Below are 24215 nucleotides of genomic sequence, written 5' to 3' on the forward strand. Positions count from 1 at the left end.
CAAGGCCTCGTCCAACCTGGCCTTGAACACTGCCAGGGATGGAGCATTCACAACCTCCCTGGGCAACCCATTCCAGTGCCTCACCACCCTAACAGGAAAGAATTTCCTCCTTATATCCAATCTAAACTTCCCCTGTTTAAGTTTTACCCCGTTACCCCTTGTCGTATCACTACAGTCCCTAATGAACAGTCCCTCCCCAGCATCCCTATAGGCCCACTTCAGATACTTGTCATGTCACAACAGAGTTGCCAGCTACTTCTTTTTCTCATGAAGTATGTACATGTTCAGTTTATGTTTTTTGGAGGGCTTTTTGTATAATAGACAGTAATAGGTAGATATTGAAATAGATCATTAAGAAGAATATCCAAAGTCTTTATTGTGTTGGATATCCTGTGGTGCTGAGAAAAAGTCTGTCTCTAGTATTTTTAAACTCCAAACAGTGGAGCCCTGGGTCACCAGATAAGATTCTTAACTGACAGGAGCAGTTGCAGCTCTGAAGGCAAATGAGCTGTATTAATTACAATAAAGTAGGTGGTTTCCTTGATTTTCTTTTTAACTATTATCATTATCTACATATTAAAAGTTTTGGTAATACTTCACACTATTTAATTAGCTCAAGAAAAGCCCAAGACAATCCTCTCAGAAATCATGTAGCAAACAAATACTTACTAACATGCTCAAAGTTGGGTGAGATCATTCTAACTCACACTAAGCACTTGGCCAAAAGCTTTTAAATATATTTTGCAAACAGTATTTTTTTTTTTCGTTCTGAATTACAAATATTCTGTTCCTTGTTAGGTCTGTTATCAACAAAACCAGATGAAGCAGAGCTTGGAAACAGCGTAACCTTTTGTGTATGTTCACCCAAATTGCCTTAAGCAATTCTCAGCTGCTTCCTCAGTTCAGAAAGGCTTTAAAACCATCTTTAGTTCCAGACTAGGTTTAGTTTAACTTTCATTTACATAGAAATTTTGAAAACCTTCACCATATGTTACTTCAAAGTTCTCAATCTGTATAGAGGCCCTTTCATTTTTTAACTAAATTGTTCAGTAGTCATTAGCTTCTCCATAATTGTTTTCAATACTTACATGTATAGTTTGGAACTGGTTGGTTGCACAAGAGGTTGGTTTTGATTAAAGCCTCTACCATTGAGGAGATAACAGCTGTACAGTGGCAAATCTACAAAATAGGTAGTGGTTTCTACATCAGCTCATTTTTGTACTACTTTACCTATTCTTAAATTTGTAAGAATGATAATCCAGGCAGCACATTGAAGCAGCTTCAGAGAGACCACATTATATACATATATTTAAGAAACAGTTGAACTGTCCTGAAGGAAGATTTATATTAAATATGTTCCCTTTTTTGTGAGTATATTGCATTATCTCGAGCTGGCACAAACTTATTAAAGCATTTCTTTTGTGTTCCTGTTGGACCAGTATTTGGTGTCAACATTGTTCATTGAATAGCAGGCTTTTTTTCAGCAAGCCATAAAATGGATGAAAAAGGGCGGGGAAGCAGCGATGGGAATATTAAGATAAAGAACTTCCAGCAAGGCCACAGTTACACTGGAGAGTTGTAGGGACAAAGAAAACAATAACAGTTGTGCTACTTAGCACATGGTAATGTTCTTTTAAAAAAAGTTTGTTTATATTTCAAGGGTTTGTCATCAAAGTTTCCTTCTGTTGTTTGTGCTTCACATTTGTATCTTAGACACTTTCCTTTAAGATGCTGATATCTACAAAAATTAGAAAAACTGATGTCCAAGATCAGTCTAGGTCAGATCATACTGAATATATGTATTTTCCAAGTTGACAACTTTAGAGACAGAAAAGGTTGTGAGAAGGAGGAGAATGGAGGGGGGAAGGTGGAGCGTTTCATTCCAGAAGCATCATTAACAAAGGAAATAAACTCTTCTGAAGTAGGCTAGCAAAAAGCAAGAAATGCCCCTTTCTCCTTTCCACCAGAGGCTGGAAATGTTTCTTTACAGAGCAAAAACTATAAGGTAAGTGAAACTATAATACAGATCCATTTCTCCTTCCCATTATTCCAAAATAGGGTCTGCCAAACCACTGTTAAATGAGAAACATGGTGAAATCCTAAAGTTAATATAAATACCCATAAAACTGTTGCTTACCTGGGCTTCTATAGCTTTAAACCGCTTTTCTTGTTCTTTCAATCCACTAAAATATTTAGACAAATTGTCCACTCTGTGGAAACAAAGCAGACATGCTGAGCAAAATGGAAAGGCCTCAGAAGAAATCCTAAAACGCAAAACCCATGTGACTTACTAGAGCCATGGGCTCTCGCTGGACTGTGTAGAGAACTTCTATATAGTGCCTCCAAATCATTATACTGTCCATATGCTTTCTGCATACTTCACCTCTCCCATCAGTTCCTTATTCTTAGCAGCTGATAATCTACAGGATCCTCCAATCCCTCTCTGCTTTGTCCTAACAGCTATTTCAAAGCTTCCTTCCAACAGATTATATTCTGTTCAGGTCTGTGTGAAAAAGCTGCCACTGGATGGGTCTAATGCATTTTGGGATGAGTTCATTGCAAAGTTCAAAGAATCACTTTCTGAGAGTTCCATAGTATCTCAGATAGACACTGCTGCCACCTAAGAGCAAAGATAAAAAGTCACAGGTTTAGCAGTGTTCATCTGAACATTTTCCTGTCTCTGGCTCTGAAATACTGTGAAGCCAGACTCATTCTTTTCCCCTCCAAGCAGTAGCTTAATCTAGAATGTACTATCTATAAAGTGTCCTAGTTTTAAAGCTAGAAAGAATATAACTGTCCCCTTTGGAAGCAGCTACACACATATTTATTACTTGGCCTCAACAATTGAGCTCTCCTTCCTGGGGTTTGTCAGTGATCTACTTATGAGAATAAAGTTTAAACCAACAAAATATTTCTACATTACGAAGAAGTAGGAGTCTGTATAGATTAGAGGGAGAAGAGTATTTTCCCAGAACGTACTCAAGTACATTGTTCTGGTTGCCAGCTGTTAAGATGAGTTAGACAGATGGTGTTTGTTTTGAAAGAGAGCATGGAAAGGAAACAGCACAAGAACGTTTCTATGGAACTTTCTTATGACAGCTTTCACACCTATCGTGTCTGTATTTGAAGTCAGTTTTATCATCAGAGGAAAAAGCTGAAACAGGTATTAAAAGCTGCTTTAAATAATGCTTTGCTGTCTGATTTTCAGTATTACCTTAGATGTTTCTGTTTTCCCTGCAGGTAACTACGTAGTGTCTCACTTAAAGGAGTAAACCTCTGAATAATAATTTAGGAATTTACTTTAGAATACTAAGCCAATTTAAGTGATATTCTTAGTGAGGAGATATTTTAGAGAAGTATTTAAATAGAGACTCAATTAAATACAATTTTAAAGCCAATACCATTTATTTCTTGTGGAAAACTAGTCTCATGCCATAAAGCTGTAAACAGCTGTTCTGCATCTGTGGGCTGGGGGATAATTCAAGATATCTCAAATTTCCATTCAAAAGTCTAATTCAAAAATTTATGTTGTATTCCTACAGGGGATGGAAGTACGTGCACTACAGTATAGCGAAGGAAGTATTTTTCCACCATTTCTTCATGAATATGATGTTCATTGAGCTTGACTGCAGATTTGGCTGGAGCTTACAGGTCTGTAATTGTACATACCAAAAAATACCATGCCAAAAAATCTTCTGATATTGTAGTGATGCTGGCTTCGCACATTTTTCCATGGACTGCATATTTCCTAACTGCATTTTAGTACAAGCACCTGAATGCTTATCTCATTCAAAGCTGAAGACTTGCAACGTACATTTATTGAGAGTCAGAATAACATACTTATTAGATGTGGCCTTCAGCCTTTCTTCATTGCTTTCTTTCCTTTCTTGTTCAAGGTTTACAAGATAATTTTCTTTTTGCACCAGCTCCCATGTTACGATTTTTTGATCTAGGCCAACTGGAAGATCTCTTTCTGTAGGAAGAAAAAAAACCCCAAATATTGTACTCTCTTTCTTTTACACTGGTAATAGAAGGCTGCTATGCTAAAGAAAAAGGCCCTTTGCCATTGCAGGAGTGTCATGTTATGAAAATACAGTGTAAAATAAGTATTTTCTACCCTTTTTTTCTCTTGTGATGGAAGGCAATAGACTTTTTTGCAGTTGGATATGACTCCTGAGTTTTCTAAAGAACAGCATGGACCAATTTCTGTTGTTCCATTTCAACTCATTTACAATCTTGTTGGACTTTTGACGTATTTTGGCCTCTAAGTATTAAATGAGCAAAGCTTCATCATGTAAACATCTTTATTAGAACAGTTATAAATAGGAAGGATAAACTGAATAAATTCCTCCACCTTGAAATATAAAGCCTGTTGTTGTTGTCAACTATCCAAGCAAACAACAGACCTCAATTTCACTGGCATATTTTGAATGTAACATACTAGTTTTGTATCTTCCTAAAGACTGGTAAAAGGGTATACTTGCTGCATGCTCCAAACACTACTGAATCTATAATCTGAGCAGTCAGGTATTTCCTTTCTTTTGGGAAAAAAAATATTTTTTATTAAGAATCTTCAGCAGTATGCTTTGATAGCTAGAAGGGGTGTGTCTGAAAGGGAGCTTAGTCAAAGGGTTGTGAATTGGTCCAGTCTGACTTACAGCTGGGCTACAAAGCCCATTAATCAGCCTGTGCATGAGGAGTAAATCGTTTGCGACCACTATAGAAAGCCCCCAGATGCCTTCTATAATTAGGTGTTCATGTGCCTTTTGAATTATAACTTTTAAGGAACCATGATTTCTCTAAGCATGTTCTCTCTCTCAATTTGTGTCTCTGTACTGGGAAATTCCACTGATCCTAGTAGATTTTTAGACTTGGTATTTGGGTTTTGGTTTTGTTTTGTTCATACTTAATAATTACCAAAACTCAGGAACAAATGAAGTAACTATTTATTAAACCTATCCATTGTTATATCTTCAGAAATCAAATAATAGAATCATTTAGGCTGGAAAAGACCCTTAATATCATTGAGTCCAACCATAAACCCAACACTGCCTAGTCTACAACTAGCGTCCCTGAGTGCCACTTACATGTCTTTTAAATACATCTAGGGGTGGTGACTCAACCACTTCCTTGGACAGCCTGTTGCAGTGCTTGATAGCCCTTTTGGTGAAGAAATGTTTCCTAGTATCCAATCTAAACCACTCCTGGTGCAACTTAAGACCGTTTCGTATTATTATATCACTTGTTACCTGGAAAAAGAGACTGACCCACTTTGATACTCTCTACAACCTCCTTTCAGGTAGCTGTAGAGAGTGACAATGCATCCCCTCAGCCTCCTTTATCTCCAGACTGAACAACACAGTTCTCTCAGCCACTCCTCACAGGACTTGTGCTCTAGACCTTTCACCAGCTTTGTTGCTCTTCTTTGGGCACACTCCAGCTCTTTAACTGTTGTATATCAACACTTTTGCTGTAATAACTATGGTGCATAGAGAAGTGCATTGTGAGAAACTCTATAACATACAATATAAGCCTTATTTTTTCATTTGTAGTCTTGTGGCACTCTCTGTTAAAAATAAATTGTGACTCTTGTCTTACGGAATCTTAACTGCTCTTCTGTTTTGTCTATGCAGTATGTCCTAGAAGAGTGTCAGGGTCTCCAGTTGCTAGATGGTTGTTATCAACTTACCCAGATGTTCCTTTTTATGTTCCTTTTTGTCGAAGATTCTTCTGAGAACCAGAGTTATGTGGTTAATAATGATAAATGGTGGTGCTAAGGCAGGCCGGCCATGATACTCAACAATCAGGTTGTAGCGCTGAATTTTCCAGAAGGTGTCTGTATTGCCCTGAACAACTTGAAAAGTGTAACTGTAATTTGGGGGAGGGGGAGGGGAGGAGGGGAAGGGGAAAGATATATAATTGGTTTTTACTGCAACATGCTAAATCTTATTGTTAGAAAACCTAGTCACACTTTTACTTTAAAAAAGGAACAGAAAGCTCAGCAAGTAGTGTTAATTTAATCTAAAGTTTGTGCAAATGCTTAGATGTTAAAATAATTGCAGTTGCAGTCTTCAAATATTAACAAATACATTAGGTTTTGGGGCTTTTTTTAAAGAAAGGCAGTTCCACCCAAACACTCTGTGTCAGTTCTTCAACCCAATGAATCATTATTAGCAGTGTTGACATCAAGCATTTCCTCTATGTGCAGATCACCCACTATTAAATCTGCCAAGTTTAGAGCTGCTTTGCACCTGCAGACTGGTGCTGCAGCACAGCCAGGGATCCAGGACCTTCTGTGCATATTTAATTGAATTTTTAGCAGTAAAAGAGGCTTCTTGTCATCTTTACTGTGGCTTGAATGAGGATGATAACTTAAGAACTATATGATCACAGAAGTCTACCTATCAATCCCCAAATAACATTAATTAGGAAAATTACTAGTGTACTCCAAAGTGAATAGCCAACAGCAATGTAGTAAATGTGGGCATTCAGTTAAACCTTTACAGCCTTTGTCCTGATACTTACTGAACTCACTCTTACCTGAACATAGCAATCAGGAGATTCATAAGGAGAACATTTGTGACGAGTAGGAAGATGACCAACAGAAGTATGACAAGCCAGTTGGCATAGCTATTAGGACATGATGGCAAGTTCTTGTGCAGAATCTCCAGTGGATTAAATGTACAGTTCCTGGGATACATTCGTGATGCTGCAAAGGATGATAGAGAAATAAAAGAATAGTTTTGACAAATCCTATAGACACGTGTGAGTAAAGACAAAAGCTTTGCATTTTGGAAAAAAATAATAATCTGACTTTCAACAAAGAATGGCAAGAATCACAAATTGTTCCTGAGGTTTGAAGTAACATATTTCATAGCTTTTTCAATGAAAACAAAGACTGAATTAATAACTCTAACCATGTCTTTTCTTAAGAACCAGCAACGTGAGTAGATGCATGTATTTAGTACCTTTACTGTTAAGATACAAATTAAGGACAGTGATAATAATGATTACTAGAATGAGATTTAATCTTGGCTGCATATAAACAGCAGCATAATTTTTTTTTTAATATTTACAGTCATTAAAATCTTAAAGCCAATATTGTGGTAGTATTTTTGTGCTGCCTTTGTTGACTATTAACAGGACTCTAAATACGAGACTCTTAAACCCTAAAAGAAGAGTTCTTTAACTGCTTGAGCTACTGAGCTAATTCTGCAGTTGAAAGATCACTTATGTGAACTAATATCCAGTGTCTTAAACCTGTGAAAATGTTATGTACATGAAGAGACATTGTTTTAATGTGCAAGAGATTTGCACTGGAACTTGGCTGCTCATCAGTGGCAAGATGGTTGTCACAGCTGCTTTTTTAGTAACATTCAGCAGAGGGGGGTTGTATTGACAAGGCTGTAACTGTCTTCTTAGTAACATTCGTCAAAGGAGGATTGTATTGAAAAGGCTGCATCCTTTTTAGACTAGTTTTGAGTTCCCAAAGTCAAACCACCTCTGAGTATCAAACAGTTGTGTTCACCCACATACTTGTGTCTTCTCAGTCCTTATGCTAGTATGAAGGTTAGAGGAGAAAACACAGTAAAAGCTGGGATGGGATTCTTCGTTCTAAATTTAAACTACTTTTTATGTCTGGACTTGCAGTCAAGTATGTCTGGGCTTGCAGTCAAGGTTAGTAAGAATGATTCTACTGCATCAGACTACAGGTCTAGTCCTGTATCCTGTCTCCAGCTATGAATTAAATCCACAAATTTAGAGCAGCATAATGATATTTATTTTTTTGTTCTCCATATTTTCCCTAATAATTTTTTTCCCTACTGCCATAGATAACACCACAATCATATTCCTTAGAGCAGACAGTTATATCAAAGCTCACAACAGCTGGGACTGCTTTCACCAAGTGCATTATCTTGTATTTATCTACAATGTGTTTCATTTGATGATTTAGCACTTGTGAGGCTCCTCTGCAACTCTAAGGTGTCAATTTTAGGTTTTTACTACCCAGTAATTCAGTTTTGCCAGCAAATTTTGTCCCCCTCATTACCCATCTCCTTTTCTGTTTCATAAAGATGCTAAATAGAATAAGCCCTAGAGGGCCCTAGGACAAATGACTCCCTTCTGAAGTTGCCCGTGTAATTAATTATATTTTTTTCATTGTCTTTTAACCATTTATTTATCCAGGTGAAGACACCCCTTTGGCGTCTCAATGGAGAGAAACACATGTTTCTGGGGAATCCTACCTCTGACCTATGTCCAAATAAGATTAATCCAATTCCAAAAATATTTGTTTCTCTCCAATTACTTTAATGGGAATAAGAGTGACTGGTTGTGCTGTACATGCTTGCACTGTAGGCATTTAAAGTTAAGTGAGATGAATCACACCTCTGCTCTCGTCTCACTTAGATGTTTTTGAGTTTTGTAAGACTGCTTTTTCTTATTAAGCAGAGTGAACATAAAAGAATGCTTACTGGTTTGCTTATGTCTGTGGGATTTTTTTTTTGTTCCTTCTATATTACCTCAAGTTTGAATCCTACTTCAGTATTGCCACTGACATTTAGCACTGTTATTCCGGCATAATGCTGTGGCATTACTTCAGACTTTTTGGGGGGATGACCTATTCTGTATTTTACCTGCTTACCTATCAGAAATGTTGACTTTGAACTTTTATGTCCAAGTATTTCTGTGTCTTGTGATTAATTTTTATGTTGTTTTGTTTGAAATATTGCACATGTGCAATTACTAGCTTTACTTGATCTGGGAAGCTTTACCTCCAGAGTCAATAAAAGCTTCAGAAGAATATTTATTCTAAAACATAAGTGTTTGCTTATGGTCAGAGCTGTACTGCTTTAATACTGTCATGTTAAGCTACTGCCAAAATTTATGGAGGGTGCTATTATTTCAGAATGTATGCCAGCATTTAAAACTGCAAATCCTTATGTGAATATTCCAGATAGCTTGTCTAACTGTTCTGTAATGTAATTCCACAATGCTCGTTATCTCTTTGCAAATACACTGTTTATATCGTGGTAGTGTGAAAACTTTGGCCTGCAGGACAAGGACTTGAACAACACTGGGAAGGAATTCCATGCTCTAATCAGAAGTGTGCAGTCAAAAATGGCCAAGTCAGGGTAGAAAGAAATCCTCACTGTCTATTTCATCCAGTGGAATCTGGCCAAATATCTGAAGGTAGGGACGATAAAGCACCCTTCTGAATATCCATTCCACTTGTCTGTCATCAGGATGGAGTAGAGCTTGAGTCGTCACACCATAGGCAATGAGCCACACACTCAAGAAAAACAGAAAGAAGAAAACATCTTTCATCTGAAAAAGGAGAGGGGAAGGGGAAAAAAGGAGAGGTGACTGTAATAGCAATGTCGAAGAACAGTAGTCTTTCTATATGGAAACGGCTCATAATTCTGTTTCTTTACAAGCTTGTTTGGGTTAAAGGAGGTGGAATAGGATACAGTTGCATGCACAGAATTCCTTTTTTGGTCTTAATGTTATATTGTTCTTGGCCTGTAGCAGCATTTTACTTTGACAGCTTATTAGATAAAGACATGTTTTAAATTTCAAGCTTGCTTTTGAATCATCTAAAATTTAATGTTGAAACACACATCTTTTAGGTGAATCTCATTGTACCTTTTAGATGCAGATTTTCTGTCAGATCTCACAGTACCATTGACTGCTTCACTGTGAATTACTGGAGTTCTGCTGCAGCAGTGAATCGTGGTTACACTCAGTACTCAGTGACAAACACTGAACCATTGACACAGCAGACACTGAAGGCTGCAAGGATCGGGTAGCTTCTGTCCTGTGTTCTCAAACTAAGTAAGTAATGCATCTGAGGGATTGTTTTCAAGACTTCCTGCTTTTAAACATTGTGTTTCTCTACAGAAGCAAAAGTAATTGAATCCTAAAACACTTACTTGAAAAAAATAAATCTAACATGCATTTTGAGTGCAATAACTTTTCCCTGGTGGAACACTTCATCCTCTTCCCATCTAATCTGACAGAGTTCATTAGAGTCTGTAGATTAATTTCAATTAGATTATTGGATTATGTGGTCACCCAAAAGCATAGGCATTTGAGAGCTCCAGGATGTTACTTGGAGTTCTGTTAAGGAGCACGGTATCTAAGAGAGAGCAGTGGCAAGTCTGGAAATCTGTTTTTTCCAGTCTGCAGTCTCTCTGTGAACAGGCCTTGTTCTAGCATTGAACTGCAGTTTTAGCAGCTACCAGACTTGTTTCAGCCATTCTGTAGCAAGGTTAAAAAAGGAGAAAGACAATGAGAGACAATCTTGGATTGCTTCTCTGTTTAAGTAAAGGAAATGATTTTGCTTGAACCCACTTGATGAACCTCTCAAGAAGGGTATCATTTACTGAAGTAACTTTCAGTGTTATTTCATTTGATGTAAGGTTTAACACTGAACTACCAAAGCTAAAGCATTGTGATGGCTTGGACTGGGGGAAGATGAAGGGTCCCATTTCATGGTTTTGTTTAGGCTGCTGTTTATGTTCTTATTTCCATCTTCTTCATCTGTGTGTTACCTTATAAGACTTCAGATACCAACATAGTAGACATACTACAATGTTTATTCAGAGCCTAGGTTTAGCTTGGTATGCAGCAAGGAAGGGTCAGGAGCCGTAGATCTGACTTGTTCTCTTACAATAAAAGTCTGCTAATGCTGTAAGCTAGATAATGTTCAAGAACAAATATTTATTTGCCATTTACCCTTTTGCTCCTCCAAGCAAATGTCATGTTAGAGTGACAGTTACTGCATTTGTAGACAAATCCAAATAGCTTGGTAGTTATGTTTATTCAATGTACAGGTTTGTTTAGACTGTAGGGCTTTTACTGAGCTCTGCTATGAGTCACAAATCAAATATTTGTAGATTCTATAATAGCACTTACAATCAGATGAACTATTAGTCAGTGCAGCATGAGTTAATTGGCTGACAAGATGAACATACCTAATAAAAAGCTACTTCAGCATACCAATGCATAGCCAAACACAGTAACTCTGCTCCTAATGTCTCACTTCCTGCAGGAGAGTTGTAATAAATAAAAATCTTTTATCAACATCTTCCAACATATGCTGACAAAGTACTAACATATTTTCATTGTAACTTGGAGCTACAAAGTACATGCAATAACAACTCCTGTGGGAAACTTGCAACTATCCTTTTTTCAGAGTTTTTTCACACTTCTTGCAAGTAACAGTCTGTTTCCCCAAGCAGAGCAGAGTCATTCGGTAAATGGTCTGCCGTTCCATACAAGGCCTGTTTTCTGTCTGAATTCACACAGCTTATGAAGTAGGAGGAATAGCAGTAAGTTAAAGACACTCTACTCTTCATTTGCCAGATCTGAGGATAAATGATTAGGTAAGATACAAGAATTAATAAATTGGAACCAATGTGTTACACTACAGAGCTTTTTAGAAAGATCTGTTTCAAATTTACCGCATCTAATACTCATGATAAATAAGGGAACATATGCAAAATGACAAGCCCTAAAAATAAAAAATAAAGACAGATTGTAAACTGATTTCCTCTGGAAAAAGATTTTCTGCTCTCCATTATTTAGAAAGCACAAGTATTTATCTGGGGCAGACTACACACTTACCATCCTTTCCACAATTATGATTTTTGGTCCAAGTTGTTTGTGAATTGCAAAAATATGTATAAGTCTAAGTGTAAACACCATAAAATCAATGGCAAGTATTGTACGTCCAGCTTGAAAAGTAGAGTTCAGCATCCTGCAGAGCACATGAAATAATCAGATCTCAGCAAGTATTACTGATGCTGATCACATCACATGGAACAGATATATACCTGCAGGTTACCCCAATTATGAAGAGGAAGATAGTCACCATATCACATTTATTCCAGTTATCCTCCACATACAGTTTACATTTTTTAATTAAGTTTGTGTCTTCATCTGTATAGAAACTCTGAAAAAGAGAAATAACCATTGGTATTGATCTGTTTCCAGTTTCACTATTTCATTCTGAGGTTTAACGTAATACCTGTTTCCTTTTTCTCTTTCGTTACAAAGTGCAAAACTAAATTCCTACTGTAATAAGAAAAAAGCTTGTAAACATAAGCTTGATTTACCATCTTAAAACAGAAAAGTGGGCTGAAAAAGAAAAAAAATAAACCTTTTTTTTTTATTGTGACATTAGCCTTAAGAATTTTTGAGGCCTGATTTAAGATATTGTCAGCATTCAGGCTGTTAAATAATACAACTTTCAGTCAAAATGTAGTTTCTAGACACTACTATGTAAACAGCATGGACAGATTCGGCATTTGTATACTGGAATTGTCAGTGAGTGCACATTTGATTATCTAGGCAAAGAGCTGGGTTTCTTAGCTGTGTTTTAGCCTGGCACTCTTCATGTTTTACAGGTTTATAATGAAATGTTCTTTGATCCAAGTATTTTCCATGTCTTCCTCTGGTTATAGCATTGTGGCATAATGTCAAATAAATTGTAACAAACTGGGATCCCCTTCACTGTCCCTATCACTTAAATAATGAATACTTATTTGTTATTTCAGAGTTAAATGTTTATAACCGCTTTTTCATGTCTAAAGCACAGCTTTATGCACCCATAGTTGGCAACACACTAGCACAATTGCTCACACATTATTTCAGTTGTTGAGCTGAGGACATTCCAAAGCCAGTTATTGGGAGAGTAATTGAGAAGTTTTTGTTTGTTTTTATTTGTGGGTTGTTTTTGTTTGTTTGTTTGTTTGTTTGGGGTTTTTTTAGGGTTTTGTTTTTTTTTTTTAAGTTTTTGTTTGTTTAAGTTAAGAAAAGCAAACCAGAAGTTATCTGCTAATCTTTCAAGTTGAGAAGCATTTTAGGAAAGACACAAATAATCTGAATTCATTTGCTTATGTTTTTTAAACAGTCCCCAGTGGGGAAGAATCTCTTAAAAGGATGCAGGGTTGGCTGCTGTGTTTCCAGGTGCAGAATATAATTTCCAACTTGCATTATTTGTGGTGGGAAAGCCTAGTTCTGGGGAGTGAGATCAGAGATACTTTGTGAAATGAAGGACACCTGAATCATAGCAGCCCACTTGACTTGGCTGTGCCTGGAGAAAAATGGAAGAGCAAAGGTGGAGCTACAGATTTATATGGTGGAGGAAGAACTTACTCTGATAGAGAGAGGTGGAGTATTTTGGGTAAGGTAAGTTTTGTATCGCTCTTCTGTACGAAACTACACCTGATACTTGAAGTCTTCAAGCTTGTACAGTTATGCAGATTGCAATGTGCAAATATGCAAACAATAGCTGCAAGTTTCACTATCATATGTTACTGACCTGTCGGATTTCTTCCAAGACCAGGGTAAAAACCCAGAAGTAAAGTATAATTTCTGTAGCAGATGGTCCCTCAGGTGGAGGTGGTTTAAAGTCCAGTAAAAGGACATAAGTAAATAGAAACAGAAAAGCAAAGTACATTATAACATTCCCCATAAATACAGTTACAGGGGCAGTCCAGAATTTTCTCCATCGGGTAAACATGAATGTCACCCATGCTGTGTTTTCGGGAGGATTCTGCTTCTCCAATTTACCACTTTCTCTGCAAAACAAGAAGAATACAGGCTTGGTGATGATTTCCTCGAATTAGTTCATTGGAATAAGCTCAGTGTTATTCTGTATCAAGATTCTTGTAAGATACTAACAGGCAGATGCTGGGGGTGGCAAGGTGTAAGGCTGCAGAAGTCAGAAGAATCACATTACGATAGCAGAAATATTTAAGGCTAGAAAGAAGATTTTGAAAAACAAAGTCAACCACACTTAAATTCATATTCTTGTGATTTCAGTTTTTCTGTGTTACTTTTATTTTAACTTCATTTTGTTCCTGCACATAGTACAAATGCTGTGCAAATGCACGAGGAGGGGGAACTGAGCTGGTTTCTTTTCACAATAGAATCCTAGAAGGGTTTGGGTTGGAAAGGACCTTAAGATCATCTAGTTCCAACACCCCTGCCATGGACAGGGACACGTCACACTAAACCATGTCACCCAAGGCTCTGTCCAGCCTGGCCTCGAACACTGCCAGGGATGGAGCATTCACAGCTTCCTTGGGCAACCCATTCCAGCGCCTCACCACCCTCACAGAAAAGAACTTCCTCCTTATATCTAATCTGAACTTCCCCTGCTTCAGTTTTAACCCATTACCCCTTGTCCTATCACTACAGTCCCTAATGAAGAGTCCCTCCGCAGCATCCTCATAGGCCCCCTTCAGATACTGGAAGGCTGCTATGAGGTCTCCACGCAGCCTTCTCTTCTCCACGCTGAACAACCCCAACTTTCTCAGTCTGTCCTTATACTGGAGGTGCTCCAGTCCCCTGATCATTCTTGTGGCCCTTCTCTGGACTTGTTCCAACAGTTCCATGTCCTTTTTTTTCTGAGGACACCAGAACTGCACACAATACTCCAAGTGAGGTCTCATGAGGGTAGAGCAGAGGAGCAGGATCACCTCCTTCGACCTGATGGTCATGCTCCTTTTGATGCAGCCCAGGATACGGTTGACTTTCTGGGCTGCGAGTGCACACTGCTGGCTCATGTTCATTTTCTCATTGACCAACACTCCCAAGTCCTTCGCCACAGGGCTGCTCTGAATCTCTTCTCTGCCCAACCTGTAGCTGTGCCTGGGAATGCTCTGACCGAGGTGTAGGACCTTGCACTTAGCATGGTTAAACTTCATGAGGCTGGCATCAGCCCACCTCACAAGTGTGTCAAGGTCTCTCTGGATGGCATTCCTTCCCTCCACCGTATCAACTGAACCACACAGCTTGGTGTCATCGGCAAACTTGCTGAGGGTGCACTCAATCCCACTGTTCATGTCACTGACAAAGATGTTGAACAGGACCAGTCCCAACACCAATCTCTGAGGGACACCACTCTTTACCGGCCTCCAACGGGACATTGAGCCGTTGACCACAACTCTTTGTGTGCGGCCATCCAGCCAGTTCTTTATCCACTGAGTGGTCCATCCATCAAATTGATGTCTCTCCAATTTAGAGACAAGGATGTTGTGTGGGACAGTGTTGAACGCTTTACACAAGTCCAGGTAGATGACATCAACTGCTCTACCCCTGTCCATCAGCTCTGTAGCCCCATCACAGAAGGCCACCAAATTGGTCAGGCAGGATTTCCCCTTAGTGAAGCCATGCTGGCTGTCACCAAGCACCTTGTTGTTTTTCATGTGCCTTAGCATGCCTTCCAGGAGAATCTGCTCCAAGATTTTGCCAGGCACAGAGGTGAGACTGACTGGTCTGTAATTCCTCGGGTCATCCATTTTCCCCTTCTTGAAAACGGGGGTTATATTTCCCTTTTTCCAGTCATTGGGAACTTCACCTGACTGCCATGATTTTTTAAATACGATGGCCAGCGGCTTAGCAACTTCATTCACCAGCTCCTCCACAACCCGCAGTGGATTTCATCAGGTCCCATGGACTTGTGCACGTTCAGGTTCTTAAGACGGTCTTGAACAGGATCCTCTCCTACAGTGGGCCTAGGGTCTTCATTCTCACAGTCCCTGCATCTGCCTTCCAAGACTTGGGTGGTGCAGTCAGAGCCTTTGCCAGTGAAGACCGAGGCAAAGAAGTCATTCAGAACCTCAGCCTTCTCCAAATCCAGCACAGCCAGCTCTCCCAGTTGATAGCTTCCAGAGAGGGCCCACATTGTCCTTAGTCTGTCTGTTATTCACGATGTACCTATAGAATCTCTTCCTGTTTTCTTTCACATCCCTAGCCAAGTTTAATTCTAACTGGGCCATCCTATATAATAAGGAGGAAAAGCAAATGGCCAACGGAGTTTGCAAGTCAGTTAATTACTTTAGCTCTAAATATTTCTTGGAGAGCTTGTATGCAGAAATTCTTGTTGTTGCTCTGACTTTAAACAATTCCTTTTTTATAACTCAGTCTCAATCCAACCTTGCTATACTTGCAATTATGCAAGTATTTTGGTAACTGAATGGAAACTTGACCTCTATACTTGGTTTTGCTGTGTTTTGGAACATGAAGTGCTATCTATTGGCAATGGAAATTATCCTGTGGAGAAAATGCAAGTTCCCTGTATTTGATAGCAATCTCATCTTAGTGTGAGGTTTTGTTTCTGCAGAAATTGCTCTCCTATGTAAGCTAAGGATGCTATTGGATCTTTAATTTTGTGATTCTGACTCTGAGAGGTGTGATCTCTAACAAAGGATATGCACACTAGGGTGTGTCTTCAGTTTCACCTCACAAAAAATACACAATGACTTTGCACTGGTTTTTCATTTCCCCTGACATTCTTGGTAATTATTAAATATATTTGTTACAAGGAAAAGTTTCTCCTCACAGCCAGTCTTTTCTATGTGTCTGATTCTGTACTATCTCTCAATTTATGGCATCTTAAGACACATCTCCATGGTAACAGGATAATATAAACATAATTGCAGCTTTACTGTTGAAATAGATATTGAAATAGATCTGGGAGGGGGACAGCCTCTGTTAAAATAAATTACGAAGATAATAGCAATTGGAATGCACAATGTAATGACCAAACCACACTTCAAGCAGGATATGGAAGTGCTTTGACATTGCTTACAAATAGCTCCCAAGTGGCAGATGCTTTTATGCCTATTTTATAGGTTAGGGAGGACAGAGAAGAGCTAATGATTTTCTCCAACATACTGGCAGTTTAATGCCAGAGCTCAAAATGGAACTCAGTAACTCTGACTTGATAAAGCACTTCATGTTGTGGATGATACTTCCTCACTACACATTGTTCATGTATTTCTGAAGTTCTCTTTTAAGTTGTTGAAAAACATATGCTTAATACAAGTGGCTATTTAGCCATTACGAGGACTTTGTGCTAATCAAAAGACAGCCTACCCCGACTTAGGTCCTCCTGGTCTCAGTGTGTGGCACATGTAGGTGTGATTCATAAGTTCTGAATCGCAGATCTGTGACCAAAAGCAACTGACAAAAATCTTTGTGCCCAGTTACCCATTTGTGTAATGCTCCCCCTAATTCGTAAGTTTGTTGTACTTCAGATTCCTTAGGGCTAATCTTTCAAAACACAAATGAAGAGCACTAGTATGGTGGGTAACTGACCTTATATAAAATTTCCAGGTACTGTTGTTTGCAAATAACTTCTGTTGATTCCTCTGTAGGAAAGTATGTAGTGATGCATTCAAATAATGTGAGGTTTTGCTGGGAACCTTCTTTCTGTTCAGCTCCATAATTGGATAGGGATTTAATTCCTAAATCCAATGTATATCAGCCATCATGAGCTGGAGGGAATCTCAGGAAACGTTTTCTGATTCCCTAAGTATTAAGTAGATTCCTCGTTCTGTAGAAATTACCTTCTTGGAACAAGGAAAGTCATGTCTCCAGGAATATCTTCTATATTGCTTTTAGAGAGCAACAACAGCAGTAATCAAAGGCACAGCACTTTCTGAGTACTAATGAATTGTTTGGTCCTTCAGCTGTTCTAATTAGTAACTGGTCATTAATCCATGAGAAGTGTCTTGTTCTCTGATTGCTGTCACAAGAGTCATATTAACTAATGGTTTTAAACTTACCTATCATCTCCCCTGGAAAAAAGCAGTGTCCTCTCTGTATCTAAAGCGTCCGGCTCTCTAAAGGGCTCTGGCTCGTTCTTGGATTGTTTTTCCTCACTGTAAGAAAATAAACTCATTAGATGATGGTTAGCAATTGGCATTCATACAGAACTGCTAGCATGTACTTAGCTTGGACTTGCTTCACTGAGAAGCTATCATCAAATAATGCATAATCTTTACCTCTGCAAAGTCTCTGTTTATTTGTAATGAGAAGGCTGAAGTCACTCACAAGACTCAGAGAAGTGATAACTGGCATGCTTCACAAAAACGAAGCAGGATGCTAAGTTTCCTCAAATTACTTAGGATTTAGCAGAAATAAACCCCTCAGTCCTAGAAGTCAATACCCCAACGCTCCACTCCTAGTTACTCTTAGGAGCAATTAAGACAGTAAATGCCAGAAACAGCAGGGAACATGGTGTCAACATTTGCATTTCCAGGGAAAGAAGGCAAAAAGTATCCTCAACAGAGCAAATTTGGAAAGGCTTACTTTGATTATGAATTATGATTTAAACATTTCTGGGAAAATTCTGCCAAAATTTCACATTAAATTACTTGATTTTGTGAGTCTGGCAGCCACTACGACAAGGTGGTCGTCTTTAGTCATACCGACAGAAGCAAAGTCTTAAATCAGCAGCACCAAACAAGTTTTCCTCTTGCTTTTCTAGTAGGTTAACAGTTAAGAAACATATATTTCATATCCACATGCTGATTCTAATGATATATATATGATTCTCACAATATTAGGAGGTTTTCAGCATCTTCGCTCTGACAAAAAGCTGAAAACTATGAATTCCAAAGCTATGCCTGCCGCAGATTAACAAAGAGATCTCATAAGACATTGAATTTGAAAATCTGTATTGATTTCACATCAGTTCTGTGGGTTTTGTTAAGCTTGAGTTATGCTTATGGCTGATAATCCTGCTTTAGGATCGCTGTTTAAATAGGTAAGATACTGAGGTTTAAAGCAGGTATCTCCAAAACTAGAAAGAGACGGTGCTATAGCTGGAGAGAGTTTGCACATTACTTTGTAGAATCTGGAGCTGACAGAATTCCAACAGGCTTGTCTGTGGATTGTGCAAGATAGAAGTGATCTATGTGAAACCATTTCATTGCTCTTTTAAGTATTAGAATAGGCACTAATACAAATCGCTCAACCCAATAGAAAACTGATTAGGTCGATAACGATGCAGTCCTCCTGTTGACAGTTTGAAATGATCTTACTGTTTTTATCACTAGGTGAGAAACCTTGAGTCTGGATGGTTTTTTATGCCTTATTTTTCATCCCTTCTCTCTTGCATCCAAATAGTTACATTTGTACCTGAATGCTATTAAGTTTGTGAAGATCAGAAAAGGACAATAGAATCCACAGATTAACTTCAGGATTTGTGTGTTTGTAGACATGTCTCCCCACCATATTTTTGTCAGGAAGGCCTGAAAGTCAACAAAACAAGAGATGGCTTTAACATAACAAAACACACATGCAGGTGAAGTGCACCTATGTTCTGTGGCTCCTAAGACAGTGAATGTTCTGGATACCTTAAGAACAGGCAGACCTTCAGAGCAAACAGGTGCTCTGTGTGTCCTTCTGCAGATGTTCTTAAGCATGCAGAGAGTTATGAAGAGGATAGTGGAAAGAATAGAAAGTCAAGTGGAATTAAGCAAAATCCATAGTAGTAAAAAAGTGCAAGTCAGACACTGGGAGCTAAAAGTACCATCAGTCTTAATTTAGCTTTGTGGAGAGAAGTTGGGTTGTGAGGGCAAAGCTAAATAGTAATTTAATTTAACTTTCATCAGGGAGCTCTTCCTTGAATCTGAACATAGAGTTACCTCATATCTTGGAACAGCTTCATTATGCCTCAGGCGTAAAGTGCTTTCCTGATGCTTCTCTATGAGCAAGGATGGAATAAAGGCTAAACCTTCTCAGTGAACTGGTCTGTTGGCCATAAGGATGAAAGGGAGGAGAAAAGAGGAACTGTGTTGCTTTGTCAAGGATGCAGTATAACGTACTCTTAGTATGACGCCAGGGAGAGGGAAGAGACCCCTTTCTGAAGAATATCTCTTCAGGGAATGCATTTCATGGGGTTGTTCAGTTGCTGTTCTACCCTTTTCTGTATCCAACATCATGTTTAAAAGCCCTGGGGGTAAAGGTGGTGAGGGAAGGGGCTGTAAAACTTACCTGGACACCATCATGTGCAAAGAAAGACTTTGCATCTGCTTCTGTAGCCAGCTGAAGGCAGGTGATTCTGTTCCAGTAATGATTTTTTCTCACCAACAGAGCAAATGCTCTCTCCTCACTGTTGTGGTAGCATTCACTAAATAGTTCTGTCAAATGAAGGAAACATAAACAAACAGATCTTGTAATTAAAAAAAAAAAGTAAGGCAAGATAGTGATGTGTGTAGGGTGCAGCATGGTGGCAGCAAAGCCTGGGCACTGCCATATGTTCTTGCTGCACCAGAGATTTCTGCCAGGCTGAAATAGCTGAAAAGAGCCTGTGAGAGATAAGAGGAGGTGTGAGGGAGAGAGGAATGATGCTGGACACAAGAGTAAGTCCCTATGGCTTTATGCACGTGTGTACAGATGAAATAGATTCACCTTGGTGGAAAAAAATCACTGTAATTTTGAAATTCCCACTATTTGCAGATAGGTATGGGGTAAATCTATCACCTCTTTTTATCTGCTTCCTTCTCAGCCTGGGGCCTCTAACAGGTTTGGGTTTTGGGTGTGTGTGTGGCGGTGGTGGGGGAGTGTTGGGCAGTTTTTTGGTGTTTTTTTTTCCCTATTGTCGTTTGAGATTAGAAGAAATTTTTCTTTGACAAGAAATTCTTGGTAGCATGACAGTATTTGTTATAGTCTCTCATCTGTAGCTGCCTCACGTGGAGCTTTAGGCAATATCAAGCAAAACTGTATCTCTTGGGTGATCCTCTTAGACTTTGAAGGATGAGTTGCCACCTTGTCCCCAGTCTCCTGAATAGACTAAACAAAAGGAACAGCTCATCTTTGGCTAGTAGCCAAAAAATCCTTGGGTTTAAGACATAGCTATCTGACATAAAATAATACTAGACTTGGTAGAATGTTGTGGTTATAGTTGTTTCCAGAGAAGGTGGTCTTGGAGCTCAGAAATTAAGATAAACAGTACAGACAGTCAAAGTTTCCTCATTAGATAAGATCTGACTTCTTGTGTTTGTTTCATTCTGCTCATTCACTTGATTGTCTCAGTACCTTACCTAGGATAGCCCTACACACTGTGAGGGCTGGGGAAAGGATCATGTTCATATAAAATAAGCCGATATACAGACTTCTGTGACAGTTGATGTGGTATTTATAATTTTTAAAGAATGTTCATTTTATGTAATATCGACCTGTCATGCAGGCAGGAAATTAACTGAGCATCTGATCTAACACTTACCAAAGCCAAGGAGCAGACTTCTGTGTATTGGATTAGGCCCTGTAATTCTATGACTAAATTACTTGAGCCTCATGATTATATGAGAATCTGCCTTTTATTTTTTGTAAATAATAAAGGCCCTGTGAGAAGAGGAGAAAATGTGATCTATGTATAAATAATGTAGCAATATCTGAATTAGCCTTCAGCTGCTTGATATACTAGCTCTAAGGGGAAAGAAAGCCTCTGTGTTTCCATGTGTGGCATACTTTAAAACCCTCTGTTCGCAGCACTGCTACCTTCAAGTATGGATTGGATTGCCGTCAGACCAGCAGAGAAGCTTGTGTGCAGGCATCTGTTATAAAACCAGGCAAAGGTGAGAGGGCTTGATATTCAGGCACCTGCAATGCCTGAATGCTTACTTTTGTAGGGAGGGGAGGCTTGCCTGCGGAGAAACCAGTCTGAGCCTCGCTGCAGTTTTGTTGTGCAGTTAGACCTCTTCTGGATGAAGTAATGTTGAATTATTTTTAGCAACAAAGACCTTAAAACTTGTTGCTCTAGTGGCTCTTAGAGAGCAAGCTTGATATTGCAGGAAAACCAGGCTGCTGTGAGGCTGGAAGCATTTCAGTTATTGTCTTGCCCATTGCTGGAATGCGTCTTGTAAATTCAGGCACTTAAAACCAACATGCAGCAGAAGAGTAATTTCTTCCATGAATCCCAGGAACCAGTCTTGGATTGCTGATTTTCCCCAGATGATTGTTTTTTAAGTCCTTCTAATGTTTGGGACTGCCTGTGCTACAAGGCTCTTAAATTTTTCATGACAGTTGACCTTTTACAACTGAGAGTATCTTTTTCATTTGCTTGCCTTTAAATGGTAGTTACTTCTTAAATTTTTGATGCAGTTACACAGGGGCTGTTACTTACCAACAGCGAGCTGCTCATACTTGGCCTCTTTCATTATACGTTCTACTTCAGTCTCTGTCTCCAGGCGGGACATCTCTTTAAGGATCTTGCAGGCTGCCAAAGCTGAAGCTACACCTTCCTGACCCTGTAGAATTGAAAGGGGTACTGCTGTTACCATCCACTGGAGGGCATTTCTGAACTGGGGAGAGGAAGACTTCTCTAAGGAACACACCTAATAACAACAAAAAAATCATGCATGTCTCCCTTCAAAGAATCTTCCCTCAAATACGAACTTGAAAATCCAAAATGTTGATCAAAACAACAGTTTCAGTGGTATTTTAGAATTGTAAACCACATATTGGTAGTTCTTATGCCCATAAAGCTGGAGACTTCAGGGTTTAATTGATCTTGGAAGAGTCTGATTTGGGCATTCTTCGCTTTTCAGTTCAAAGACTGAAAGAAGAATGCATTGTGGAAATAGAGCAAACCAGTCTCACAGTTACCTTGCTGAGAAGCTCCATAAGGATATATGGGAAAGGCTGGCAGTGGCACACAGCAGAAAAACGTGACTTCTGGTAATAGAGCTCCACAAGTACAAAGCCCTGCAAGGTGCAGATGTGTCTGTGTGCACACACACTCAGTGGCTGAAGAGCTGTATGCAGTTTGTCCTTCCCCATGACCTCCTGCCCTGTGCCAGCTGCAGCTGTCTGGAAGCTCAGGGATGGAGTCTTGATAACTGTGTTTGACTCTGTGGGGATGCACTCCAGATGCATGAGACAGGGCCTTGGTTGTGGAGGATTGTAAAACAGGAGCCAATTATGCCAGCCTGAAGCTCAGCCTTTGAGAGTGTGATGCTGTTGTTCCCTACGCATACAGCACGTAAGCTAAAGATGCTGGATTGCACTGTCTTCCCTCTGGACCACAAGGACCCAAACAATTGATCTATTGTAGAAGGAACAAAACCTGAGACTGAAAGTGGTGAGTCATCTGCTGCAAGGCAGAGGAGGGTCAGCTCTGCAGCTGAAGTAAATTAGCAGTGTTTCAGGCTGTGCTTATTTACACCTGCTGCTGCTCTGCCTTCTTCGTCAGGCCCTCTGGCATCTGCTGAACCACATGGAGATGAAAAGACCTATAAATGCCACATCATTTCATATTTTAGAAACAAACCTGTCTGTTGTGTGAGCTGTAAGGCTGAGCAGAAAACTTCTCATATACTTGAAATATACCGACATTTCACCTGAAGCAGCTACAGCTCAAAGCTTACCATAGCCCAGAAATAGTTCGCCATCTTGTGCCGGTTTTGAAGTACTGCCCAGACGAATAAATCCCTCCAAGGATTTTCGGTCTTCTGGTTCATATCCAAGTGCCCAGGTAATGGCTTTGTATTCATTTTATCCTGAAATATGGTTTATAGAAATTAAAACCTGCTTTGCAGTCTCATTCTATGCAAATGACATGATCTAAGCTGCTCTTAGCCTTGCCACCTACTTCATATTCTTTTCATTTTTCTTTTCTGTAGGACTGAGAGGTAATCAGTTCATTCTGTACTGAATCAAAGGACCCTCGTGTCCCCAATATAACTCAATATGTGTGAGAACATTCTGGATGAAACCACGACCCTATTGAAGTTGATGGTAAAGCTCTCGTTGACTTTATTAAGGCCAGGGTTTCACTGCTGGTGTGTAATACCATACAAAACAAACCTGTGATTAACTATCTGAGGTTGCCTTCAGGTCTGTTGGATTCTGCTCAGCTGCCACAGAGGACATGGTTTCAGAGAAGAGGGAACAAAAGGCATTTTATTTCAACAGAAATAAACCTCACCAAGGTCCTATACAGGACAAGAATAGAGTATGTCAATGCCCTCTTTTTAGTCCTTTATTTGAGAAGCCTCTCCCCCATGTGGGGAATATTTTAAGTAGAGCACTGCTTATTCCTTTAGCATTTGATGAAAAAACTCTCAAGAGGAAGTGTGGCAGCTGAGGTCAAGTTCTGAAAATTAAGTGTATTTAAAACCTGCCTTTACATCTATTGTGTAAATTAGAAGCAGCTGGAGTAGATTTTTTTTTTTTAATAGAAAGGTTTTGTGAGGATATATTTCTTCATTGCTTAAACTTTAACAGAATCACATAGTTTAATGGCATTTTTGGAGGGGTGTTTGTGGCTTGGTTTGGTTTTTGTTTGTTGTTGGGTTTTGTTGGTTTTTGGTTTTGTTTTTTTTGTTTGTTTGTTTGTTTGGGTTGGTTTTTTTGTTTGTTTTTTGGTTTTGTTTTTTTTTTCTAAACACTTCAGTTTGTAGTGGGCTATT

At 39.1% G+C, this 24215-nt stretch overlaps 2 protein-coding genes across 2 annotated transcripts in view; one reads left to right on the forward strand and one right to left on the reverse strand.

Annotated features, from left to right (window-relative positions):
• TRPM5 (transient receptor potential cation channel subfamily M member 5) overlaps window positions 1–24215 on the reverse strand; it is a 41331-nt gene that overhangs the window by 641 nt on the left and 16475 nt on the right. The window contains exons 10-23 of the mRNA XM_062609402.1: window positions 23172–23303; window positions 21929–22052; window positions 19798–19943; window positions 18940–19052; window positions 17583–17678; window positions 13328–13586; window positions 11838–11956; window positions 11629–11761; window positions 9153–9327; window positions 6541–6709; window positions 5690–5868; window positions 3841–3973; window positions 2138–2210; window positions 1089–1179 (exon numbers count right to left, since the gene is read on the reverse strand). Of these exons, the coding sequence (XP_062465386.1) occupies window positions 1089–1179; window positions 2138–2210; window positions 3841–3973; window positions 5690–5868; window positions 6541–6709; window positions 9153–9327; window positions 11629–11761; window positions 11838–11956; window positions 13328–13586; window positions 17583–17678; window positions 18940–19052; window positions 19798–19943; window positions 21929–22052; window positions 23172–23303 (1942 nt within the window). The remainder of the gene's footprint in view (window positions 1–1088; window positions 1180–2137; window positions 2211–3840; window positions 3974–5689; window positions 5869–6540; window positions 6710–9152; window positions 9328–11628; window positions 11762–11837; window positions 11957–13327; window positions 13587–17582; window positions 17679–18939; window positions 19053–19797; window positions 19944–21928; window positions 22053–23171; window positions 23304–24215) is intronic.
• The window catches only part of KCNQ1 (potassium voltage-gated channel subfamily Q member 1), a 396763-nt gene continuing 394951 nt past the window's right edge, over window positions 22404–24215 (forward strand). Inside the window, exon 1 of the mRNA XM_062609397.1 lies at window positions 22404–23278. The gene's annotated coding sequence lies outside the window, so the exon portion shown is untranslated. The remainder of the gene's footprint in view (window positions 23279–24215) is intronic.

The sequence above is a fragment of the Pezoporus occidentalis genome, unplaced genomic scaffold, assembly GCF_034315485.1.
Source record: "Pezoporus occidentalis ecotype Australia unplaced genomic scaffold, CSIRO_AGI_Poc_V1 ctg137, whole genome shotgun sequence".
NCBI classification, from domain to species: domain Eukaryota; kingdom Metazoa; phylum Chordata; class Aves; order Psittaciformes; family Psittacidae; genus Pezoporus; species Pezoporus occidentalis.